General features: G+C 41.2%; 1 protein-coding gene across 10 annotated transcripts in view; it reads left to right on the forward strand.

Annotated features, from left to right (window-relative positions):
- SPTLC3 (serine palmitoyltransferase long chain base subunit 3) overlaps positions 1 to 17,716 on the forward strand; it is a 398,986-nt gene extending 381,270 nt beyond the window's left edge. For all 10 annotated transcript variants that reach the window (XM_048935743.1, XM_048935749.1, XM_048935741.1 and 7 more), the window contains 4 exons: positions 292 to 418; positions 12,048 to 12,183; positions 13,066 to 13,195; positions 15,548 to 17,716. In XM_048935743.1, the coding sequence (XP_048791700.1) occupies positions 292 to 418; positions 12,048 to 12,183; positions 13,066 to 13,195; positions 15,548 to 15,661 (507 nt within the window). In that variant the 3' untranslated portion in view covers positions 15,662 to 17,716. The remainder of the gene's footprint in view (positions 1 to 291; positions 419 to 12,047; positions 12,184 to 13,065; positions 13,196 to 15,547) is intronic.
- The last annotated feature ends 6,932 nt before the right edge of the window (positions 17,717 to 24,648 follow it).

Below are 24,648 nucleotides of genomic sequence, written 5' to 3' on the forward strand. Positions count from 1 at the left end.
CTGAACAGTATTTTAAAAGCAGCTCTTCGTTGGCCTTTTTGGCTCCTTTATAATAAGTCTCAGCGCATACACATTGTTTTATTTCAGCTGTAATTGCCTCACTTAAATTGCAAAGTGCTTGCACTTGCCTAATGTTTCTTCAGGCTGTGTATTAATGGGAGCGGCCAAGAAAGTAAACAGCTGGTGAAACCTTCTCTTTTTTTTGCACTTTCTCACTCTGTGTTAGTTAAAGGGGAGATGTGATGTCCGGGCACCTCCAAGTTCATTCATACTTTGTTTCCCTTGTCTAAGGGCCTCGTGGACTTTTTACGAACTCATTCTCACAGTGCTGTGTACGCCACATCTATGTGCCCACCTGTGGCAGAGCAAATCATCAGAGCGATGAAGTGTCTCATGGGGTTAGATGGAACAACGCAAGGTGAGCCACCCTCTTTAGCCTGTCCATTATTTCAGTTACATCTGCTGGGTACAGATGCACACAGAAGGAAACTGAGAAGGTAATGCAATACAGAGTGCATCATTTTTTCTGCACAATTAATATCTAGATTATCATCTTGCTAGGTGCAATCAGCTATACTACTTTTTCCACAATTACATGCAGCAGAGATGGACATATTCTGAATTCTGACTCTAGTCTACCACTTATAGTCATCAGCTTTGCAGTAACAAATAGAAGAAGTACAGAAATTATCCTTTGAGTTTGCAGTAGGTGTTTGGAAATGCTTGCCTCTATGAGTGCTGCCACTTCAGCTCTGTATAAGTATGAACCTTCAAAATGGCAAGCATCTGAAGTATGGCACAGAAGTTCCACATGAGTGTGTTGGATGTTAAATTGTGGTATGAGATGATGGTTATAATACCTTACAATAGAATTGGATATGGTGTCCTCGAACTAGTTTTGAAATGTGTTTTGTCCACCTTTACTTCACACCTCTCTCCTGCCCGCCCCCCCCCCCCCCAAAAAAAAAAAAACCAACAAAAACCAACCATGTACATGGCATCTTTACAAAATGTTATGTTTATATATATTTGCTGAAGTTGCAGATGCAGGTACAGTCCAGCGTTCTGTGTAACATGCTTTCTGTGCAGCACACAACAGAGCAATACTGTGATATATTCCGTTCTATATATACCATGACTGTTTGTAAGTGATATTGATATGTAATCAATACATTAGTTCGTACCTCAGAGAAAAGCTGGTGGTTTTTGAATTTGTCAGCAATACCTGAGTGTCACATCATTGTGTGATTTGCAGGTACAGATAAGACTCTGCTGTGAATTGCAGTCTGTTTTATATTAGCCCAGCAGAGCTGTGCTGTTTTCTCATACCGAGCAGAGGACTAACAGCAATTCTGTATTAGCCCTCCCTGGTAGATTTAAGTGGGGGAAAGGTGGGTTGGAAAGGAAAAAAAAGTATGTATGAGGATGTAAGTGAACGCTGCACTGCTCTGCATTATTCTGCTGCAGTGGCCTAAAAGTTGGTTTCCTGCCATGATAGATACAAGACTATTGTGATGTTTATCACAGCCCTTCAGTGAGGCCAGAGTTTACAAGGTGCCAGTGAACGAAAGAAGGGACACAGAATCCAGTTTCAGTGCCAAATTCTTCTGAGTCCAGTAGTGAAGTGCAGCAAAATTCCAGTGCAATGTGTAGACAATGAGGAAATGATGCTTTTGCCATTTTGACAGAGAAGGCAAGTTGGAAACGGTACTTACCCTCCTCAAGTGGAAAGGTTAGGGCAACGTATTCTGATGTCTACATCATGCTCCTTGTAAGAGACCAGTTCTGACGTGTTTCTTCTGTGTGCAGCCCATCCTGCTGTGCACTGGACTGTTTGTAGGAAATGCTGCCGTCAGAGGGCGGCCTTACACTGAGCCTTTCCAAGAGTGCCATACTCAGGGCTCTCCTGCGTGTTGCATGTAAGATATTAAACACACAGAGCATTTCCAAACCTCCAAAGCCTCTTACAAGTGACCTTCAGCTAGTGTGGTTCTGCAGGCAGCTCAGCGCAGGCTAGTAGAAGAACGTGGTTCAAGACAGAGCCCTTTATTATATGCATGTCAGGTTGTCTTAGGACTGAAGAGTTTGCAATGTCTTCTGTTTCACAAACAGCGTTCTTTAATGACACGATGTTTGCATTTGTGCACAAAGTGCTTATTAAGCATCTTGCAAATTCTTTAATAAACTAGTGTTCTGTTAGTTCTTTAAAATTTGTCTTGTAATGTGAAATGCAAATACATAGAAGAACAAGTGGGCAAACAAATGTCATAGGTTACAGTATTGTACAAAGGCTAGCAAACTGACTGTGATGTGTAAAAACACTTCTTGCCCTTCTGAGCCAGACTCATTATTTTAGTCTGCTGTGTTTTCTTTCATGTGGGCCTTCCTTCATTAGGCTGTCTTCTGGACTACCAAAAAGAAACCAAAATATGGGAAGAGCTGTTGTGCTGGCCCACACTGCAATGCTGCTTAGGCGTACAGAGAAAGGAGTATGGTGACTCAGAAAGGAAAGAGAGAAAGCTCTGTCTCTGCTTGATAGCTTTGTTTCTGAGGACAACAGTGAATGAGTTACCTTGGTCTGCTGCTGCAGAGAATGGTGAACCTTGGGTGTGAGCTGTCCTTATGGGAGCATCAGCCATGTAGAGAGACACCAGGCAGAGAGGTTTCAAGTGATAATGGTCCCTCTGTGGAACTGAGATCCCGTGGCTTTTCTCTGAAAGCCTGATGAATTGGCAAAGGGAGTTTATTTTGCAGCTTATTTCAAATAGCATTCCCTCCCCAAGGAGAATGGGCAATCCTTTCTAAGAGCATCTGATTTGGTGGCTTGTCCTCCAAAGGGCATTTCTGTAGGGTAGGGAGCCTTGCAGAAAATATTGCAAATGTTTTGGAAAATAATGAAACTATAGTTTGCTAGAAAGTTCTGTGTTAACTAGCAGGTACTTTCTGAGAAGAGTTTGAAATAATAGGGTGACAGATGTGTTAATCTGGCTTGTTGTGAACTTCATGACTAACACTTTAGTAGGTTAATAGAAAATTAGGGGAAGGAGGATTGATTTGATCATTTAAATTGCTGCTCAGAAAATATTCAGTCTTTTTTGCGTTTCACAGTTTTCTCTTATTTTCCCAGATATTGTGCTTTTATGTTTTCTTCCATGCTTTGCCAGTTATTCTCCACAGTTCTGTTAAGCATCTGATTTTCGAAAGAGTAGGGTAGTTGAAATTATATGGTAAATAATACTGAGGCCAGAAATGCAGTAATACTCTTTGTGTTTTACCCTGGTTTGTATCCAAATGATTGATCTCCCATATTTTCTTCTTCATTCTCAGTTATTAAAAATATGATTGATGGGAAGTCAGTCATGGAATCATAGAATGGCTTAGGTGGGAAGGGACCTCAGGGATCATCAGGTTCCCATCCCTCTGGCACAGGCAGGGTTGCCAGCCTCTAGATCAAGTACTAGATCAAGTTGAAACATTAATGTCATGATAGTGTGATGTCTGTATCCTGCAATTTGATCCTCTTAAACTCAGTAAAAGAAGTTGGGAGCATTTTTAGTGGAAGTGCAATTCCTGGCATTTTTCAATGTGCTTTACAGGACTCTGAAAATCAACAACTGTTAGAACAAGGCACATTTATTCTTGGTAGTGTAACATCATAGATATTATCATAGTTCCTGCAGTAGAGTTGTTCAAAAGTGTATGAACTTGTGGCAGCTGTGTTTCCGTGAGTAATGTCATAAGGCAGCAAGTTCCACACTTCAGCTCATACAGTCTATAAAAAACTCATTTTATCCTTCTTAAAACTTGGTGACCTTTTCATCTCAAATGTGTCTCTCCTCATTTATTAGAAGATATGGGAAGCAGAATTTCCCTTGGCATTTACTCTTTATGATTTGTAGTGTAAATATTCTCTATACATGCTCCTTGTGGTTTCTCATTACACCACTGGAGATACCTCAGGAAACCGAGCAGCTGCCTTAGTAGTTTTAGCCCTACTCAGAGAGCTTGGACCCATGCAAATGTTCATGCGCGCTTACTTGTTTGCGGCGCAGCTCCTCCAGCTGTGACCTTGGACCTTTTCTTCCCCTTCTGCCTGAGAATACCGAAAACATTCTTACGCTTCAATATGATAATAAGACCTCTAATCAGATAGAATTAAAATTGCTGGGGAATGTAAAACAAATTTCTTAATTCTAAATAAATTATAGTTGTATAAAAATCAAATTGCAGCATTTTCAAAGGCATTGTTTTTCTCTCTGATGCACGGCATACAGAAATTCATCAACAGCAATGGGCACTTTCAAGTGTTTTTATGGGACGCTGCAAAACTTAAAGCTATATCCTCAGTTATCTACAAGTCTTCATTAAAAGGGAATTCCTGACGCTGTTTAGACAGAAAGTATTTCGTTAAAATGTGATGTGCTTTGCAGTTTGTGATGATTGGTTTGTCTTCTTGCAGCTACTTTTTATTTCTGTTTGCAGCAGATCGTGAGTTCTTGAATCTGAGTGCATTCAGAATGCAAAGAAGCTGCAGAATGCTGTTTTCTGCTTTGGCTTGGCATTAAGAGTATCTGGTTTTAAAAGGTTCCTTTTTAAGACATTTCCATCTGCCTTAGATTTTTGCATAACTGGAGGAGGACCAGCTTCTTAAACATTCCAATTTCCAACGTTTTCCACTGCTATCAGAGTTCAGCAACCTTTTGAGAACATTATCTTTGCCTTAGTTTGACACCATGATAACCTGGCATAAGCCAGCACTGAGAAGGGCAGCCTGGAACTCCTTTCAGTCTTTCTCCCCATTCCTGGCCCCTTACTTGTGCCCCGTTTCCTTACACCAGCACCAGTGTTCGTGCAGCCATGCAGTGAACTGAGTCAGGGAACTGATCTAGCTGAAAAATAACTGAAGTCTCCACGAATGATTAGCCTACAGCCAAATGGTTCCCTGAGCCAGTCTGCCATATGGCTGGATGCGAATCTTAGTGCCAGGACTTGAGCAGCTGAAGCCAAGGGGAACGATCCCGTTTTCAGCAGAGTAAATCTGTGCCAGACTCAGCTGATCATGAAACTATTTTGTAAGCTGTAATACTGCAGGCTATGCAGTGACAGACCCCTTGAACCTGCTTGAAACAGCTTGCAGAAGCAGGCAGACAAAAAAGAACCATACAGGTTTTTACTGTTCCCTCTCAAATTCTCCCCTGCTTCATTCTGAGATGATTGCTTCTCTCAGGTCTCCGTCAAGCGGAATACTTGAACCCTGCTTTAAGTTAATATTCCCAATAGGTATGTGCCTACATGTAGAGCACTGAAGCAAATTTAGTCCCTGTTTGCACAGCGTTGGCTCTGTGACTAGTGGAGTGTGACAGTCAAGATGCTAATGATGATAATACATTGTTATGACTGTTATTTGTCTAAGCTAAACATCACAGATGTTGTCTCAGTGGTGTATAATGAAACAGAGCTGAGTTCTGCTGTCTTTACTCAGAGTGGGACATGCTGTTCCAGTGAAGCCACGTGATGTGTGATCCACCTTCTAAAGGAAGCCAAGTATATCCAGGGACAGTCCACTGATATGATTAAGAAGGGAATTTGGAATAATAGTATTCACAGTGGAACTGGCAAGAGCTCAGAGGATTGATCAAATCCTGCCTCTTCGGAAGCCACTTTTTCCATAGTCAAAGTTAAACCAGTGCCAGGTCCTTTAGCAGACCCTACCCATGGATAGGTCTCACTTTGTTTGCAACCAAGCATTAACTGCAAGTAAAGGAGAGATATGATGAGCCTGTGAGCTTCTCTGCATGTGTCAGCGTGCAATCTATTGGATGATTTTCAGCCTGCCCCCAGCAGAGAAAGCCATGCTCTTAAAGGGACAGCGGGACACAGCTGTCTTTTAGGGGTATCTTTGCTGCTGAGACCGAGCACAAGGAGCCTTCCTCCATTCCAGGTGCTGCTTGCCCAAATAGTCCAGCACTGCTTTCAGCAGAGGAGCATGAAGGAGAGAAGTGCCTTTCTAAATGCATTTAGGTCATAGGTATTTCAGAAACACCTAGTGTGATACAGAGGGGGCACATGGAGCACTGGCTGGCTTTTAGCTGAGAGGCTGATGTGCTTTGAGATTAATCACCTGTGCTGGGAGTAAATCAGGCTCAGACAAGGCTGGCTGCTCTGTCCCTGTTGTTGTGGGGGACACTGAATGCTGGCTTTACATATCTGAATGTTGATAAGAAGCTGGTAGGTGTAATCGACTCATTTGAGAAATAAGGTAAAAATGATAGTATTTGTACAATCTCTCCTCTGTCTGCTTCAACTGACGTTGCCTCTTTTTCTTCCTGTAGTCTGCTCTGGAAAGTGTTTTGCGGCAGTTCACAGTTAAAATTGGATCAACTAAGTAAGTCCTTAAAGGCTTATTTAGCAGTTGAGTTAAGTTGAAATTGCTAGGTTTATAGTTGGCTTTAGATTGGAGCAGAAAATGTCCTCACTTCTCTCCAATTCATAGCAAAGTTACTTTTTATAAAGATTTTTTTGTCTGAGAACATATTTCCTTTAGGCACCCCAGTTTTATAGTGTTCTATTGGTGATTTAATGCATGTGGAGGTACATGTGTCTTACTCTTATAATGGAACGAGAGGAAAAAAAATCTGTCCATCTGCAACAGTTTAGTGAGGAAGAGCTATTGTTTTCCTTTTTTTTTTTTCTTTTTTTTTTTTTTTTCTTCCAGCCTTTGCAAGTTTGCTTCCTTACAATCTAGTTAGTCAAGAATGGCAGGGAGTTGAGTTCTGCACGCAAAGAACGCAGAGTGAAGAGACACACTGACAGTGGTATGTAAAAGTTTGATTGTGTGACTAATTCATCTACCCAATGAACCAGCAGCTGGAGGAGATTAAAGCAGGTGAATTTGTATTCTGAAGAGTCTACACATGCCAAAGAAGAGTGCAATGTGGGATTATCTTCTTTCAGGAAAAAAAAAATCTTATTTTTATCTTATTATTATCTTATTATTATCTTATTTCAGGAAAAAATAGCTTTCCTTCAATTAAAATACACCTGAGATCTGGATAGGAAAGGTTACAGGTTGCTTATTCCTGTTTTCAATATACTGAGTCAAAATTTCCAAGGTTGGAAGCCTACAGGAAGAGTTCAAAGACAGCGTGTTTGTGCAAGAACTGAACGCAGCCAGCTTCTCATTATTAAAACCTTGCAGGAGGAAAAAGCAGACATCTCTGGAAGAGGAAAGCAAGCTTTTGTTTCAAGGAGCTGATAGTTTTACTACCTCTTCTGCTGCCAGGATAAGGTCCCCAGCTGGTGTAAGTAGCGCAGCTCTGCTGAAGTGTGTGGAGCTGTGCCAGGTAACACCCATCTGCAATCAGGCCCGCAGTCAGGATGCCTTCCTGCTGTCAGTGCAGAGCTGCTCCTCACTGCAGGCAGGTCTGTAGTGTAGGCCAGCGTGCCACTGAGCGTCCCTTGCTTCCTCTGCTCCACGTGACTCTTAACAAGTGTGTTGCTTCAAAGAAATCATGAGCAGACCACCTGTCTTTTATCATTGCCTTCTCTCTTGCCTTCTCTTAGTTTTTGTTAGTTTTTGTTGGTTTTTATCCTAAACTAAACCATATTAATTGTGAGCTGTAATGCCTTTGAAAAGACTACAGAGATTAATGAGCTAAAACTGGCAATGTGCAATAATGCATGTCAGATAAACCATTTTTCCTATAATCTCCAACACTTTAGAATCTTGACATAAATATTTTAAAGCAGTGTAACAAGTGTAATCTCTGAAGGTACCAGCAGTAGGTGTACTGTACAAGTAAATAATCAGTACTTCAGTACAATGCCAGTAACCTGTGTATCACTTAAGTTCCAGGCAATATGAAGACAACTTGTGAAGCTTAAGAATCCTTTATCCTTCAGTTTTCCCTCTTTGTGTCCCTTTTCAATTCAGCTAAAAAGAACATGTGCAGCTCTTAATAAGGTCGTTCTCAACCATAGCTGCGAACTGGGGAGCATTAGTGGGCTTCATTTCAATTAGCAGAGGGTCGGTTTTCCTTTGTCCAGGCTTTCTGTTCTCTTTGAACATGTGCTGTGTTGTGGTTCACTTGTTTTAGGGAGTGTAACGACCTGAGTATCCTCCAAGCTATGCTGTAGGCTATTTGCATAGGCTGTGGAGGCTGTAAATCCTCAAGAATTTTGAAAACTAGGAAGTTCTGAACAAATACATTTGCTGAGGCTCTGATCCTGTAGTTAGTGCTGTACAGGCAAATTCTTGCCCTCAAATAGATGCAGTTGTATCCTTTTAGTTCTGACTCTGCAGATTTTTGCTCATAAAAAGAGGTGGTTAGCAAGACTAAAAGATGCAAGATGACAGCCTCAAGAATCAAAGAAAATAGTTCTTAAATAAAGTGCCTGTGATTAAACATACCACAGTGAGATTTGGTCTAAGATCTAATTCTAAACTGAATTCCATCACTTTTATGCTGATTTAATCTGCAGTGTAGGGGGAAAATGGAGCCAATGAGACCAAAATAAACATTTTGCTCTGATCTGCCTCCACTATCTGACTTTGGAGGGTCCCATATAGGACAAGAAAAAGCACTGAAATACAGTTGAAAACCTTAAGGGTTTTATTGCTCTTATCAGGACAGCGCGTAAGATGGTTGTTTATATGCTGTGTGTATGTGGTCTTGGACCACAAAACTTGACATGAGAAAGGAAAGTGTTGACACTTGGTAAAGAAGTAGGTTCCTCCCAGCCAGCCACCCACCAGTGTTTGTAGCAATCGTGTCCTAATGTGCTTTTTTTCCCCTCCAGATATATGCGAATGCTCTGATCTTTTATTAGGCTCTTTAATGCATCTCTGCAAGTGACATTACTATTTCGAGATGTTTCTAAAACACTGAAGTGGCTCTTTTGCATCGGCGTTGGCTTTCTTCAAATGAGTTCTGTGGGGATTTTCAAAAGGATACCCGTCCCATCACCAGCTGTTCGAGGACATGGATTTAGCAGGGTAGAATTGCAAAAGGAGGTGTTTGGCACTTAGGGCCCTGTTTCTTTTGCTTTGGAGTTGAAGTTCTTGGTATTTAAAAGAAAGAGAAATGAAACGATCAACTCCTATGCCGTGCGCATATGGTTTGATAAATACTGAAGGGCCTGGAATCTTGCGTGGCTGACACTTTGTTTCCAGCTTTGTGGTAAACAGCTGAATAGAGAGGAGAAGGCAGCAAGTATTAAGCTGCATCCGCCAAGAACATCTGTATTTATGAAAACTTTCCCTAATCGAAAATCTAGTAGTTTCAAATGCTGAGCATTTGGAAACTAGCTTAGGGGCGGCTAAGACAGCAAGAAGCAGCAGTGGCTGTGAGCCCCCTGTTCAGCTCACTTCCCCACCCACCTCCTTGTAAAGTGGGCATACAGGAGACATTAATGAAGTCTTAATTAAAAGGTTATGTCGTCAGACTCCAGCCACATTGTCCTGAAGTTCTTCTTTCAGCCCCTTTCCTTTGCCACCTCCCCTGCCTCCATCACTCCTCCCCACTATTTCCTCCTGGTCTTTAAGATCTACTACACCAGAAATATTTTTGGAAATACCACAGACTATTGTTTTTATTAGTGACTGGAAAGCTTTGTAGTAGGATGCTTTTGTGTTTCATTTGTTTTCTTTTCTCTGGCACAGCTGTTTTTGTTTTAGCAGCATTAGAGAGATGGTTAAACTATTTGTGGCCTTCTCTAACCCAGCAGATCTCTTCCACCGAATGCTTTAAGCTGAATGGCCGAAACTGTAACTAACAGGTTGTCTGCGTGGGCAGTTCATGCATAAAGTTACATATTCACTGGTTTTATGAGATCTCCTAGTTTGTTCGGCAAGTCCCACTTTCCCTATAAATTTTCCAGCCAGAACATTGACAGAGCCTTCACTCGGGAAGATACAGAACAGATGAAGCAGTAGATCTTGTTCAGACCTACGCGCGCTCGGAAATGATTAGTGGAGAAGAGGTTTATGTAGGTATGGTGATCCCCACTTCAGCCAGGAGGGAACAGGAAGAAAAGACACAGCAGGTGCTGCAGCAGAATGTGGTTGGAGGACGAGTGTGTCAAAGGTGGTGTGCAGCAGGTGGAGGTGCCTGAGTTACAAGGAGCAAGATGGGACATCAGGAACCAGGCACCCAGTTGGGAAACGGTGGCAGCAGAAAGCTGTAAGTGGAGAATGAAGGGAACGAAAAGGAAAGTAAAATGAAAAAGTAAATGGAAAGTGAAAATAAGAACCACTTGTGCAAAGGCAATGTAAAAGCAAATGGAAAAAGAGAGAATGAATTGTACTGGGGACTTCAGTGCTTGTGCATGGTGAGGTGATCTAAGCAATACTGGAAGTATGGGCTAGTGAACAAGAGAAACAAAAGATAATGTAGCTGAGATGTTGTCCAACTAAGTCCCATTCTTACTACATGTTTCTAGCACATCCTCTGTTGTGAGCACGAGTGCCTGCACAGTGCCAGTGGTTGGAGAATTCGTCTGCATGACAGTGCTGTGGCAGTTTTCTTCCTGGCCGGGAGCGGCAGGTGGAGGACGTGGCTTGATTCATTGTGTGACTGTGAGAGCCCAGGGCCAGTGCTGGGGAGGCAGCGGGAAGCAGCAGCCGTGTGGGTATGGGTTTGGGGGCACCATCCCTGTCAGCACCGTACAGCATTAGAAATGCAGCGCATGAATCAGCTTGCTGATGAAATATAATGTGGGTAGAGTGGGGAAAGGGCATTCTCTATAGGCCCCTGCCTGCAGTAATGATGAGTGTGGCTCTTCTCTTTTGCATGCAGTGGGTAGGGAGGCAACTGTGCTTGTCAGTTTGCTTTCTTGGTGACACTGCAAAAGAAAGCTGAGCTGACTTTTCTAGCGGACTTTCTCTGCTGTTTTTGGCCTTCTTTCTTTTTTTTTACATTTAAAATAATTGTTTTCAAGTCTTCTGTCTGTTCTGCTGGGGGAAATATCTGTGGATTAGTGGCTGAATGAGGATAATGTAGGAACCAAAATTTGTGTCTGAAATGTTTGAAAAACTACAGTCCTGCAGTGTGCTGGAGCACAGCACAGCAGTGGCTCAAATCCCCAGAAACCAGGGCAAGTCTGCATAGTGTCTGCAGCAGGACCTATGGTACATGCTACAGGACATTACTGAAGTGAATACAGTAGTTCAAAGAAGTATCAAGGACTAGGCAAGACAGGATTTAAGACAACATATTTTGGATCAATTAGAATTCCTTATAAAATCAGACTTCATGCCACAGAACTAAAGCTTCTCATCAGTTAACAGTTGTCCTTACTGCAGTAACGTGCATGGTCACAACTGCATATAATTCCATAACTTGCTTACTCTGAATGCTTGCATGTAGCTGAGCGTTGTCCTGTGAATGAGAGGGTGTGAATTGTTTGATGCAAGTGACAAAATGTATGGAAGGAATTGTCAGGTTGGGCCCCTGGGATCTCTGGAAAGAATAGGGAAGCATCTCATGGGATCACCACATTTTCCATCTGAGCATTCCTCATTTACTTTGCAAAAGAAGGTGAGAGCGAGTTGTCTTTAAGCTTACCATAGGCTGAGTAAGATAGCTGCCTAAGATATGAGCAGTCTTGTAGAATGCCTTCAGTGAGAAAATACATTAATGTATTGATGTATTGAGATCTGTTCTCCTTACTGTGAATTGTGTTGAGAATGTACCCCATCTATGATGCCCTGTGTCTGTAATGACTCATACCTGCTTCTCTGTGTGTGTTGTTCAGCAGACTTTACTTATTGCAGTACTGTAAAGCGAATTGTTCACGTCTATATCCCCAGAAGATATGAAGCAAGACAGTTTCTGCCAGTGGGAAGGCACCTTGAAAGCACAGAAATATCAGCTGTCTGTCCTACATTGCCATAACAGTCCATATATCTGCATTTTGCTCATTCCATGCTTTTATTCTAAATGAAGCGGCGATGCATATATCTCAATTGAACTTTCTGAATTGTTACCTACAGCTGTTTCCAGCCCATTACCTTTGCACTGACTGTTTTCCCAACTGACGCATTTCAGGGCTCCAGAGAGTGCGCCAGCTAGGGAAAAACACGAGATACTTCAGAAGAAGACTGCACGAAATGGGCTTCATCATCTATGGCAATGATGATTCTCCTGTGGTCCCATTACTCCTTTATATGCCTGGTAAGATAGGGTAAGTACTGAAAACATCTGATGAGCAAAGCCAACATCTTCAACTTTGAAGGTTACTTGGTATAAGCTATATATAGTTGATATATATAGAAAAATATAGTTGTTTTTGGTAGATGTTTCATAGGAGAAGCAGCATCTGTTAGGTGATTTCATGGAATAACATTCCTGATAACAATTAGAAATTGGATTTTTTAACTAGCAATCCTTGAAAGGGATAAATAGCCTTTGATGTATGAGTTAGTTTTGATGGATTCTCTTTATCCCCATCTGATATTCGAACAATCTTTGCACAGAGAAGATGTTTTACCATTCAGTACCCATCGAGCAGCACTTATGCTGTGACACAGACATAACAAATATAGTGGTCAGCACACAGGGAGATTTTGCAGGTTACCTAGAGTGCTTGTGTGCTCTAGGTGTAGTACAGGCCTCGCAAAATGCTCCCAAACAAGCAGAATGCTTGTAGGAGCAACTGAACCATCACACAGTTTGTTTGATTCCTGTTGATGAGCTGGAAACAAGCTCCAAGACCTTCCAAAGGCCTGACTTCTTCAGTGCTTGAGGTCTGCAAAGGCCCATACACTTTGATTTGCACTCAAAGCCTTTGATTGACATGAGTGACTCGGTTCTACTCTACAATACTTCCTCTGCTGTCGTACCATTAGTATTTGATACTCACTTGGTTTTGTGAGCTGTTAAACAGCAAACAATTTGGTCCTACTGATAAGATTCTGGCTTTTATGGAATTCAGTGAGAATGTTACCATCCACTTCAATTGAAGTCAAGATTTTACCCATTGTTTTATTACACTTGAATGTTTTCTCTTTGTGGTCAGTTTATTAGAGGTAATTTACTTCTGTTTTTTTTCTTTCTCCCTCTGTAGGGCTTTTGCAAGACGCATGTTAGAAAAAAATATCGGGGTTGTTGTGGTTGGGTTTCCAGCTACTCCTATCACAGAGTCCAGGGCTCGGTTTTGTGTGTCAGCTGCACATACACGGGAGATGTTAGACACGGTAAGCACAGATGTCCTGCTGAAATTAATTTCAGATGCCAAGGGGGTTGGGAGGAGCTGTGTCTCTGTTACTTTGTATCTCAGTAATTCATTTTTACGTTTGTTCTTCTAGTCTTATCACTTGATCTTTAAAGGCATTGTAGCCTTATATATTTTATTTTAAAATACAGATTATGAGACAGTTAACTTACTATGTTCTTCTATTTCTAGTAGTGGCCAAATCTGTCACAACTAATGAAGACATACATGAAAAACACAGCAAGACAAAAAAGTTAACTGATAGGTCAAAACTATCAGAGTAGGAAACCTGAACTGATGTGCAATAATTGTAGATCAGTTTTTCTCTGCCCCTGTGTTCATTCTGTATTTCTACTTGTTTCTCAAATTGCAGTAGTACATGGGACAGCCTTGGGGGTACAGGTGGAAACTGTAAACCGTATTTAGAATGGTTTAAACCTAATGAGGTTTAATTGGTGCTGTCTGGCCCCTTCAGCTCCGTAACTTTCTCTGAGAACAGAAAGACTATCAAGAATACATTGAGACTTCCATTCCAACACAGTCAGAAATGTGTTTAAAAAAAAAAACAAACTCTTTGACATTTTTCATCTCCCCTTCTTGCTGAAGGTCTTTTTTTCTTGGCTTTGTATATAATCATCATTCTCAGAATAAACCAACTTAGAGGCAGGCAGTGCTGAGGGTAGCAGTACGTTTCAAGATTTCATTTTCTTCTCTTTGTACAAGTGTGATGCTTAAAGGAAAAACAAACCATAAAACTAACCCTGGGAACATAGAAGGCATTTGAGTAGAAGATGCCACTTCTTCATGCAGGCAAACACCTGTGTCTGCCTGAAAAGAGCCTCTGACTCCTGTTTGCGTCCTGAGATTCGTATGGGCTAGAGGTGGGAGCCCTGCCTGGTTAACCAGCTCCTGTGCCAATGTGGGCCTCACTCGAACAACACTGAGAAATCTGCTTTGCATGTGTGCAGTGCAAAGTCCCTGCTGCTCTTAAAGTTGCAGTAGTTATTAGGGGGTATGATGTCATAAAATCGCGTTATGTACACGCCTTGATTGCTGTCACCTTTTACTCTTTGGCTGTACAGATTTTGGCTTACATAACTGGTAGAAATAAAGGAGGTTGATCTGAAGATTAATCTCTTGAGGTTGCTGCTTTCCTTTGCTTCCTCACCACCCACCCCAAGCTTACATCTGTCAAGCTTACATCTGTAAGCCATCACTGCATGTTTGCTTCTCCTACTTGCACATCACTGCTTCCTGGTGCCAGTGACAGCCTGAAACATTTCCCAGCTATCATTCTTGAACATACTGTGGTTTTACCTTGGAAATTGAAGTCATTTCTGTACTGTTTGTGGCATTCTTTAAATGTCCTTACATTGTGGGGGAATGGAAATGCCCTGAGTTTAATTGCACGCAGGCTGAAAGGTTTTCTTAGGGCAAATACTTTGTGAACATTCCTAAATCCAGTGTAGTAACAGGTAACAAGCACAATGAAAACCTCCACCTCCCTTTGGCAAAACTAACTTTGAATTTTAGTTTGGAACTATGAAAAGGAAAGATCCAATTAAAGGGCAAGCTGTCAATAACAACCTCCTTAATGATTTTGAAGCTATCTTTTTGCATGAGCCATTACTGAAATATTTCTCTCTATTCTTGAACACATTTCAGTGGCCTAACAGAAACAGGCTCACAATCTAATTTGCTGTTTTCTTTGCCAAAGGTCTGGCACTTCTTGAGTGTGGTTAAGATGCTGCAAGACGTTTAGCTGCTTTTCTGTGATGTAGCACTTTTTGAATCTGCTGAGAGCTGGGGGCACAGCTCAGCAAATTGCAATACAGTCCTAAAGCATTACTAATTCTGCCTGTGATACTACAAGAAAACAGTGGAACGCATTAGAAATACCTTGCAGGGTGTTTACAAGGACTCTGATTAGCATTTTGTTCTGAGTCTCATCCAAGAAAATACATTTCAGTCTTCAGGATCTGTATGGAAACACTGAAGTATTGCCTTACATGTGTCTTTTTCAAAAGCAATCATCACTTTTTACCTGGATTATTGTTTGACCCCATGCTTCTAGAATGTCATCTTTTTAATCTGTGCTCACATTCTGACTGATACACCATGATCTACTGAAGGAGACCGTTCTCATGCATTCTCATGGATGCTGTTGTACATCAGTGGCTGAATATTCATTATGAGAAACGTAAAAGCAACATTTGCCCTTTGTACACTTTGTGTGATGGCTTTATGGCCTTGTTCTTCTGCTGTAAAGTTGAAGATAATGAAACTCCATATCTTTTCCCAAGAGAATTGACACAGTGTGATGGTTCTTACACAGGTTTTGAATGCTCTGGATGAATTGGGTGATTTTCTACAGCTGAAATATTCACGGTATTCCAAGTCATCTCATCCTGAACTGTATGAAGAAAATCGGTTTGAATTTGAAGATTAAGTTTTCTGCCCATGAAGAGAACACTATGATGCTACAAAGGGGGGAAAACCCAAAAACCAAATATGAATGCATTTCTTTCCTTCTAAGGACAATTTTTGTTTCTCAGTTAATTGAAAGGAGGGAAAGCTTGATTTTTGCGTTTTAATGTATCAAATTTCTGTATTTAAGAGACTGAAATATTGATACAGATTTGCCTCCCAGGAGATCTGTTCTTCTTATGGTATTTTTTATGCAGAATGAATGCATCCATTGATCATGTTGCTAGCATACAGCTTTTGTTATGGCCCCTTTTTATGAAGAGGCTTCAGATAGTCCTAATTTTGACTGAAAGAATAAAGGTTAAAAACCAAATGGATCCAGTGTAGTATGGCAGTATAACTGAGCTTCATCAGTGAAATTGAATTCTGTCTGCTGAAGAGCATAAATCAAGACATCGCTGTGGATTGCTACAGAGCAGAAAGTGACCTCTTAACTAATTTGCCCTATCGTGCCTTTTTCCAGGGACAAAAAAAGAGTTAGAAGACGGCTAATGCTGAGAACAAGAACAGTTACCTCATCAGATATTTCTGACAACAGATTATGGGAAAGAGGAATGTTTCCTCCCTTCCACAGACCCTTTCTCTGCCACTTCAATATACTGTAAGCCTCATATTATAGAAAAGTTGGGGCTTAGAAATAAAGAAATGTTTTTATTCTAATGTATTTGACCTACAGCCTTCCCCATCTTAGCACGACGAGAGCTTCTCAGCAGGCTTGCTCCCTTTTCATGTAGCAGCAGTAAATAATTTTAATAACCATTTAACTTTCCCGTAAAAAGCTTGATCAAAACAGTCAGATACTCGCAGTTCACAAACTGCAGATGACATTTATGGGCCCATTCCTAAGTTTCCTGAACTACTTATGGGCTTAATAAATTCACTAACAAGTACATAATGCCCAAGTTGTTAGTTATACAGAATTGTGACGTTCGGGATACCACGAGCAGTTCTCCCACCTGCTAAATTGAGAGCTCCGCCGTTCCTAACTGCACTAAGGTCACCCACTTAATAACATTTCTTGAAATGTTCTTGTCTGGTTTATGCATGCCAGGGATTGTTTTGCTTGTCAGGCTGCAGGCTTTTTGAGTGGCTTATTTTTCAAATAATTGATTATGTCATCTGAGAGGAAGACGTCCTTGTTCTCCTTTCCACTGCTCAAGTGACAAATGCTCAAAGATGCTTGGAGGAAATGTTACAGTCTGCAGCTTCCCTGCAATGCCTTCAGCAGCAGAACCATCGGCCTCGTGTGGGCTGGGTAGTTGGAGGGATATTGTAGCTTTTTCCCTTTTCTGTGGTGTTGAAAAGTGGTTCTGCAGCTTTAAGAATGAACTCCAAACCATTCCACACTATCAAATGTCATTGTAAACACATCAGATGAGAGATGTTTAGGTTTCTGTTGCACAGATGTACCACACTTTCATGTTCTCTTGAAAGCTGTGGTGTAAACTTAACCCGCAGCTGCAATATTAGATTTAAGAACAGTACAATTAAATTGCGGAGTACCAATTACACTATATTACTCTCTGCTTGTTAAAGCTGCTTTCAGGATATAACAAGGCTGATTGGTTATGAGGGGCCACTTTTTGTTGGGTTTTTGTTGTTGTTGTCATGCAAGTTAATAAAAATCCAGTGGTGCTATAACTTTAAGAACTGATTACAACACATTCCATGATATCAGATGTTGGCTTTAGGAAACATTTATCAAGGGCTGGGGAGGGACTAAGTGGTGTCATGTGATTCTTCGCTCCAGACTTGAAAAGCACTGCAGAGGTCCAAGGGAGCTGTGTTTGTGGATAAGAGCAAATTCACTGTATAAATATTAAAATATCCTTGGACATGGGACATGGAGAAATTAGGAAAGGTGGGCTTTGTCTTTAAGTAACTTGGTGATTTGTGATTTGCAGCTTGGCTACATGCAGGGTGAGTGCACTACTACAAAGGAGATGGGCTGAGAAATTTTCACAACCTGTTCCTCGAGGAAAAGTACTGAGCGTGATATATTGCATTTTGATCTCCATTGCCGAACATCTGCGGCCAGATCCTCAGTTGACTTCTGACCTTCCATCTTGGGGTGTCTGGCCGTAGTTTATATTTCAGCAAGCATTATTATATGTGCTGTTGCAGGCAGCATGCTTTTTTCCTCAAAGAGAGGCCTGAGATTGATTAAGCTACAGAATAATCACTTTTTGTCCCCCTATAGGGGAATGTTTTCTGTCTAAGGCTGAATTCCTCCTGCCCTCAGAACATTACTCTCTCATATTAAGGAGACAGGACAGCTATTTTTCAGAGACTGTTGGTTGATTTATTGTATGCTTTCTTCTGATTTCTTCCATCCCTTACACATTAGAGCAAGTACAGGCGGACTATCCCTGTGCTTGGGGAATGTTCTGGGAGAAATCCCTGCCCCACTGGTGCAATAATACAACCCCCAGGAACTCCAGACTCTTAGATTTTTCCCCATGAGGCTGAGTTATGGTCTGGCACTGGTTGTTCCACCAGTGTAATTTCAGTGGAGATTTTCCAGATTTACATCAATTTTAGTAGATTTAGAGCTGATCACCACTTGGAAGACCCTATTTTAGCTAGCTTAAGAAGAAACTGGTGGAGTATTTATTAGGGAATTAGCACATCTAGCATAAGGATCACATTTCCTGCAATATACTCCATCTTCAAGTGCGCATGTTCTTGGGAGACGTAGTTCTCTGTAATTGTTTTAGGGGGTTTTGAAGAACTGTTTTCAATAAATAAAAACTGCTCAAGTCGTCATATTTTAACCCAGCGGAAATGTAAGTATGTGCACACCAACTTTTGGCTGGCAAACTACAGTTCCAGCATCTCGTTATCTTACCTAAAATCTTGATTGACCTTCATGCTAGGGGAAGACTCCAATTGTCTGTTTGATAAAGCAGCTGAGTTGTTTGCTCTTCCCTGTACGTTTATCCCACCTCATCTTTCAGAAAGCCTACATTTCCTGGGCTTATCTTATTTGTCAAGGTGGTTCTTCCCTCTTTACATTGTTCTTTCTTTTCTGCAAGTTTCCATCCTCCAGGTCTCAGGGAAAGCACACAGGCACCTGCATGGGACCTGAAGCGTGTTATCACTGGACTGTAGGCATTGCCTCTCTCTGCCTCATTTTCCTGGTATCCTCACAGCTCCTGCAGACCTTAATCATTCATTTTCACATAAAAGTTTCCTACTGCTGTTGCTAAGTTTCTCAGCTGTACATCTGACCTGCGCAAGCTGCTGAACCAAGAGTAGGTTTGACTTATTACTCACACAGGTGTAGATCAGGTTAAACCTTGCTTTGAAGTCAGTACTGTTAGTTTAAACCTGTAGCAACTAAAGAGGGACCTGTCAGTGTGAGGTGAGCTGCCTGCGTCTGTTACTGAGAGATCTGAACGCTGATGTCTCCAGACTGTTCCACAGCTGCTGCTCTTCACAGATGACCATGACATGGGATTCAATTTATTTAAGGTAGGATTTGAATTTTCTTTCCCTTTTTCTTCTTTTTCCCAAAATGTGTTTGCTTGAATGGGAATTGCATATTTCCCTATCCTGTTGAAATAGGGAAAAATAACAAAGCAGGAAAAACAGCCTACACTAAAGGTATTTCTTTGAATATATATTTTCTAGCTTCCTTAGAAATGCAATAGCAGTCGTCTAATATATGCTAATCTGCTTTTTATCTGTGCTTAAAGTTTAATTGTTCTTCAAATTAAACACAGATCAGGACCAAATTTTAAAGAAGCCACACTGCAGGCTGAGAAATGGCAGATGCCATCCCAATATTGGTAACTGAACATTTCAGCCTCCAGTTATTTTCTAAGGAGCTCAGATCACAGTGTTTCTCTCATCTACTCACACATCCAATATTGGTTGTGCTTGCTGCAGACCAGTCACAAACTAATGAGACTCTCGCTCTGTCCATTAGTAAAACGGAGAGTCAGACTCATCAGGACAGTCCCAAAGTGACCACACAACTGACCGCATAAAATAAGAATTCAGCAACAACAGAATGAGAGCATGGGGCCTGAATCAGACCGAATGCTCAGCAGTCACCAAAGAGCTGAGCATGTCTCTTTTGACACACTGACAGGACGTAGTAAGGGAGCAGTGATAAATCCAACACGTTTGTCAAATGGAAAGGTAATAGAGAGGTAGATTTAAGTGTGTGCAAACAATTTTTTTTCTGTGAGCACTGGAATAGTTTTACATTTTTTTAAATCAGGTTAGAGGGAAACTTAAATCTTTGATACTCAAATGGTGATTTTGAGCTAGGCAAAAAGAGATGCTATAGCCCATGTGTGACTCCAAGTTGTTCATGGTGAGAAGGCAGAATAGACAGAGTCTATAGCAGATGTCACTGACAGTATTCTCTTATGTTTTATAGATAGTCACACCTACCAGATGCTGCACAAAGACCAAGTAGTATTAATTACTATCAATAGTCCCAAGTTCAACAGCTTGAGCTGCAGGGATAGCCAGGTTTGCAGTGATGCTTGAGCCACCATCTGCAGTGAACAGTATTGGTGCTGAAAATTGTTCAGAGGTGATGCTAGTAGTAGTCATGCACAGAGTCTTTGATGATTGTGATGCCCTCACTGGACATCCTTGCTAAGGTGCCAGTGCTACAGGTGGATCTCTTTTTTTTCAAGTACAGAAGGACATGCTCTGTGGATTATTCCAGCAGATAAGTATCTTTCTGACAAACAAGCTCAACCAGAAGGTGTTGCCATGAAATCTGGACCTTTGAAGGTAAGTCAAGTACTTGCAGTAACAGAAGAAATGTGATATGTGTCACTGTGGAACAACAGTGCCAGACATGACAAGTAGAAGCTTGCTTTTGTACCATCCCACTGAGTCCCTCAAAGAACTTTCTGTGAAAATTCTCTGCCTCTGTTACCCTGTGGGTAGGCCAGAACTGTATGTTCTCCAGTTTCTGGAGCACCAAACTGATCTCTTGTGCTACAGCAAAGCATTAAGCATCATTCATTATGTCTGCAGTCCTTACCTACCATAGCTCCATTTCTGCTCCCAGCACAGCAAGCAGCAGGTCTGTTTTATCTGGTGAGAGCACAGCATGAAGTGGGCTGCTGAGCTTACTGGCTTCCAGCATGATGCTCTCTAGTCCCAGTAAATGGCTGTTGGCACAGGCTGGCTTTTGCTGTGCTGCAGGTGGTAGCCTCTTGTCTGAAGTGAGTTTCTCATCTGCTGACCCAGCAGCTGTTCTGGAATAGCACAGAAGTGATGAAATCAATGGGAATGTTACAAAAGCGCAACTTCCACCGTGTGTTTCCTGGAGCTTGCTCAGACACCAGTATGCCATGTGTCCTACTCTCCCCGTGTTTCCACACAAACCTCGTGATGCCTTGGCTCTCTGTGCAGTACAGAAACTGTTGTACATATTGGTGGGGATCTTACTTCCATGTGGGAGTTACTTCTGAAAAATCCGTTAATACTAAGGGTGCAGCTGCCTGCAGCCAGAGCACTCAGAAGAGACATGATATAATTTGTGGACCACATACGCATACTTTAGACATTTCTCTATCTGCGGAACATGTGGATCCGAACTCTCTGTATATTCACTGTATATTCCAGTGCCCAAATGTTAAGAGTTCCTCTTCTCAGCCAACCAATGTAATGTACCGAACAGCTCTCCATGCTCAGTCTAAAAGAATCCACTTGGTTCTATCTCCACCCTTCTAAGTAACTGTAGATGAGACTAATGGTCTTTGCCTCACTTTTTTTTCCTCTGTAAAACTGTGGTAGTGATCCTGATTTATTTGTAAAACACGAATTGATGAGAAGAGCTGTCAAAGAGCTAAGTATTGTCATTACCTGAGCAATCTCTTCATTTCTCCATTAATCCTGTACAAGACACGAGTACTCTGCTTACCAGACTTGATCTACAAGATGGTACAATGCTGAGGACTCATATATTATAGAAAAAAATTCTGGGAAAGAGATCCTTTTGTCTTGCTCCAGTGATGTCAATTGGACTAGGCAACTTTTTAAAATGGGAATTTATCTTTACAAAGATTTGTAGCCAAGCCTTTCCAGTTTGTTAAAATGTAATTAGTGTCTGCTTGTTAATATGATGTTCATTGATTTTTAAAGTACACAGACTTCAAAGCTGAAAATAAATAAATAAAAAGAGAGATAATTCAAACCAGAGTGGAACAGCTTGGACAGTTTTACTCTTTTGCCAGGATCCCAAAGCTGTTGTGTTCAAACAATGCCACAGTTTGAGTGGAAATGTGACATTAAATCCAAACCCTGCATGTCAGCTTTTTTGCAAATGACTATCCAGGATTTCACTAAAATCTTGAACCACAAGAGATCATGTTGTAGGGATTTTTATTGCTTAACAGCTCGTGATAGTCTTCTGTTTCTCTATTATGCATAATAGGCCTAGGTACCTACAGCCTAGTAGTTCAAATGCTATAGGTACAGGACAAATGGCAGAGCAGCAGAGAAAATCAATCCTGCAGTAATTCAGCAGAGTAACAAAGGGAGAATTGCCAAATATCAACCTAAGAGAAATGGTGCAAAGGTAATGAAAGCAGATTGTAACAGATCTGTTAGCTGTAAAAAGAGAAGCAAAGAATCAAGTTGTGGTATAGGAGCCTGGGGGATTTTCTGCACATGGCAGCAGCTAAAAAGTTTATGATATGGCTATGAATGTGCCCTGAGGATCCCAGTGTGGTGGCAGAGGTCACGGGCAGCCTTTGCTGGCCTGCCCTTGAAATAAGACCTGCAGGGCAAATGAGTAAAGAAAAAGCAACAGGCAATATTGGGAAGACCTGTAGTAATTAAGGAAAGAGGAGATAGCACTCAGAAGACCCTGAAAAACATTGATATAAGGAACCAGAGACTTGTGAGGGTGATCAAGAGCTAGCTGAGGCAAAGCACAATGAAAACTTGCCAGTGGAAGAGAAGTTGTAAGGTGGGTCAAAATCAGTCAGCAAAGGATTAGGTAACACACTCAGGGATAGAGCGATGCTAGGTGTAGGGGATTGGATTTGAGGACCGACGATGCTCTGTCCAGCTTAATTGTCTACGATTCCATGGAGACAGCTATGAAAGGCCTGCATTGTCTGAGAACTAATTTTGTTAGGTATGGGCTTAGGGCACGTATTACAAATAGATCTCTTTTATGTAGGATTCTAGTTTGGAGTTTGTAGTGATTGATGGATTCATTAAAACGTCATCACTGATACAGATGAGAATTTTCAGTTTAAAAATAAATGAATAACAACAGAAGCAGCAAAAAAAAAAAAAAAAAAGCCTTCTGCTTTTTTGGTTGATTGTCTGTGCAGCTTACTGTTGTTCAGGAGACTGCTTAATGGAAAAGAGAGGCGGAGAAGACAGGGTCAGTAAGGATTAGGAAGGGTTGTCAGCATTTCATTTAGATCTTTGGCTACTTGGTTCCTCTTAAATTCTGCCTCCCACTGTCCTTCTCTTTGTTTGTCTGAATGTCACATGAACATCCTTCCAGTGTTGAATAATATTTATTCTGTGATCTTCTTCTTGGTCTGGAAAAGGCATCTGGCCAGAGTCTCAGGTAGTTATTGTACAGACATAAGCAGAGTTGCAGTTGAAGATCCAGCCCACTGGATTATTGCTTGTACAGCTGTGCTGTCTTTTTAATGCTAAATTAGTCAGTATAGAAAGATTTTTCTCCACAGAATTTGGCTGTCATTCCTTTGACAGTATGTTATATCTTCAAGTAGATCCCATGGGCCAAATTAATTCTAGTGTTCTACTGATGTCAGTGATGTTACCCTGAGTGTGAATTTGGCCCCATTGTTCTAAGGCTAATAGAGATTTTTTATAATGAAAGTGGATCATAAAATATTCTCAGATTTTCATCTGGTTTTGCTTACAGTAATTATCCTTTCCTGAAGTTGAGTAGTAAAGAAAATATTCATATTCTCCAGTGTCTGGTATAAATTGCCATGCTTGCTTGCTGCATCCCAAGACACAAGTTACAGGCAGAAATGGATGTATTTGCTATGTGTATATGGCCAGAGTTAGCCACTTTCTGCAAACAAGAACTGTAGGAAGCATGGCTTTGAAAGTGCTCTACTATCAATGCTGTGTCAGTGAAACACTGATTTTTGGTGTCTTTTTATTCTTCAGAAAGAAACTTTTCTGGCAACCAATGCACCAAGGTTACAGTTAATGCCATCTTATTAATGGAGACATTCTTCACAGATTTCCTTTAAGCAAATAAATAGTTAAAAGTATAAGGCCTGCAGAGTAAATTAAAAAAGAAGGAGCCAGCATATTTTGTTAAAAGCTCACGCTCAGCTAGGCTGGAGAAGACAGGGATGTGGTTAAAATAAAATGAGATGAAGAATGGAATTATTACGGGTGGATCCCTCTCCTGACCTGAATAACAGGCCTGCAGGAAAGCACAATTGGGATTCCATTGCTGTCATTTTGAAAAGAGAGGCAGGTTATCTCTGTCTGGCTACTCTTGGATTGCACTTTTTGTGCATTACAGCTAATGCTTTCAAATTTGTGTTGGGTAAAGTCTTTGCAAAAATGTCAAGAACTTGAGGGAACTGCTTGAACTGTCGTGCCACTGTTCAGCACAGTCTTTCTGCTACAAACTTGAGGGACATCAATGAAAAATCCTAAGTAAATGTAGGACATGTCCTGAAACACACCATGTAAGGAGCAGAAGGAACTTTATAGGGCATAAATGAATTACTAACAAACCTTAAGACTTAGAGTCTTCCATCCCTCTCCATACCAGACTCCTCTTATAATCATACAGTCACAGAATCATTTGAATTGGAAAGGACCCTTAAAGGCTGTCTAGTCCAACCCCCTGCAATGAACAGGGACACCTACACTAGATCAGCTTGCTCAGAGCCCTGTCCAGCCTGACCTTGGATGTCTTCAAGAACAGGGCATCCACCAACTCTCTGCGCAACCTGT

Source organism: Lagopus muta, chromosome 2 (genome assembly GCF_023343835.1).
Source record: "Lagopus muta isolate bLagMut1 chromosome 2, bLagMut1 primary, whole genome shotgun sequence".
Classification (NCBI taxonomy): Eukaryota; Metazoa; Chordata; class Aves; order Galliformes; family Phasianidae; genus Lagopus; species Lagopus muta.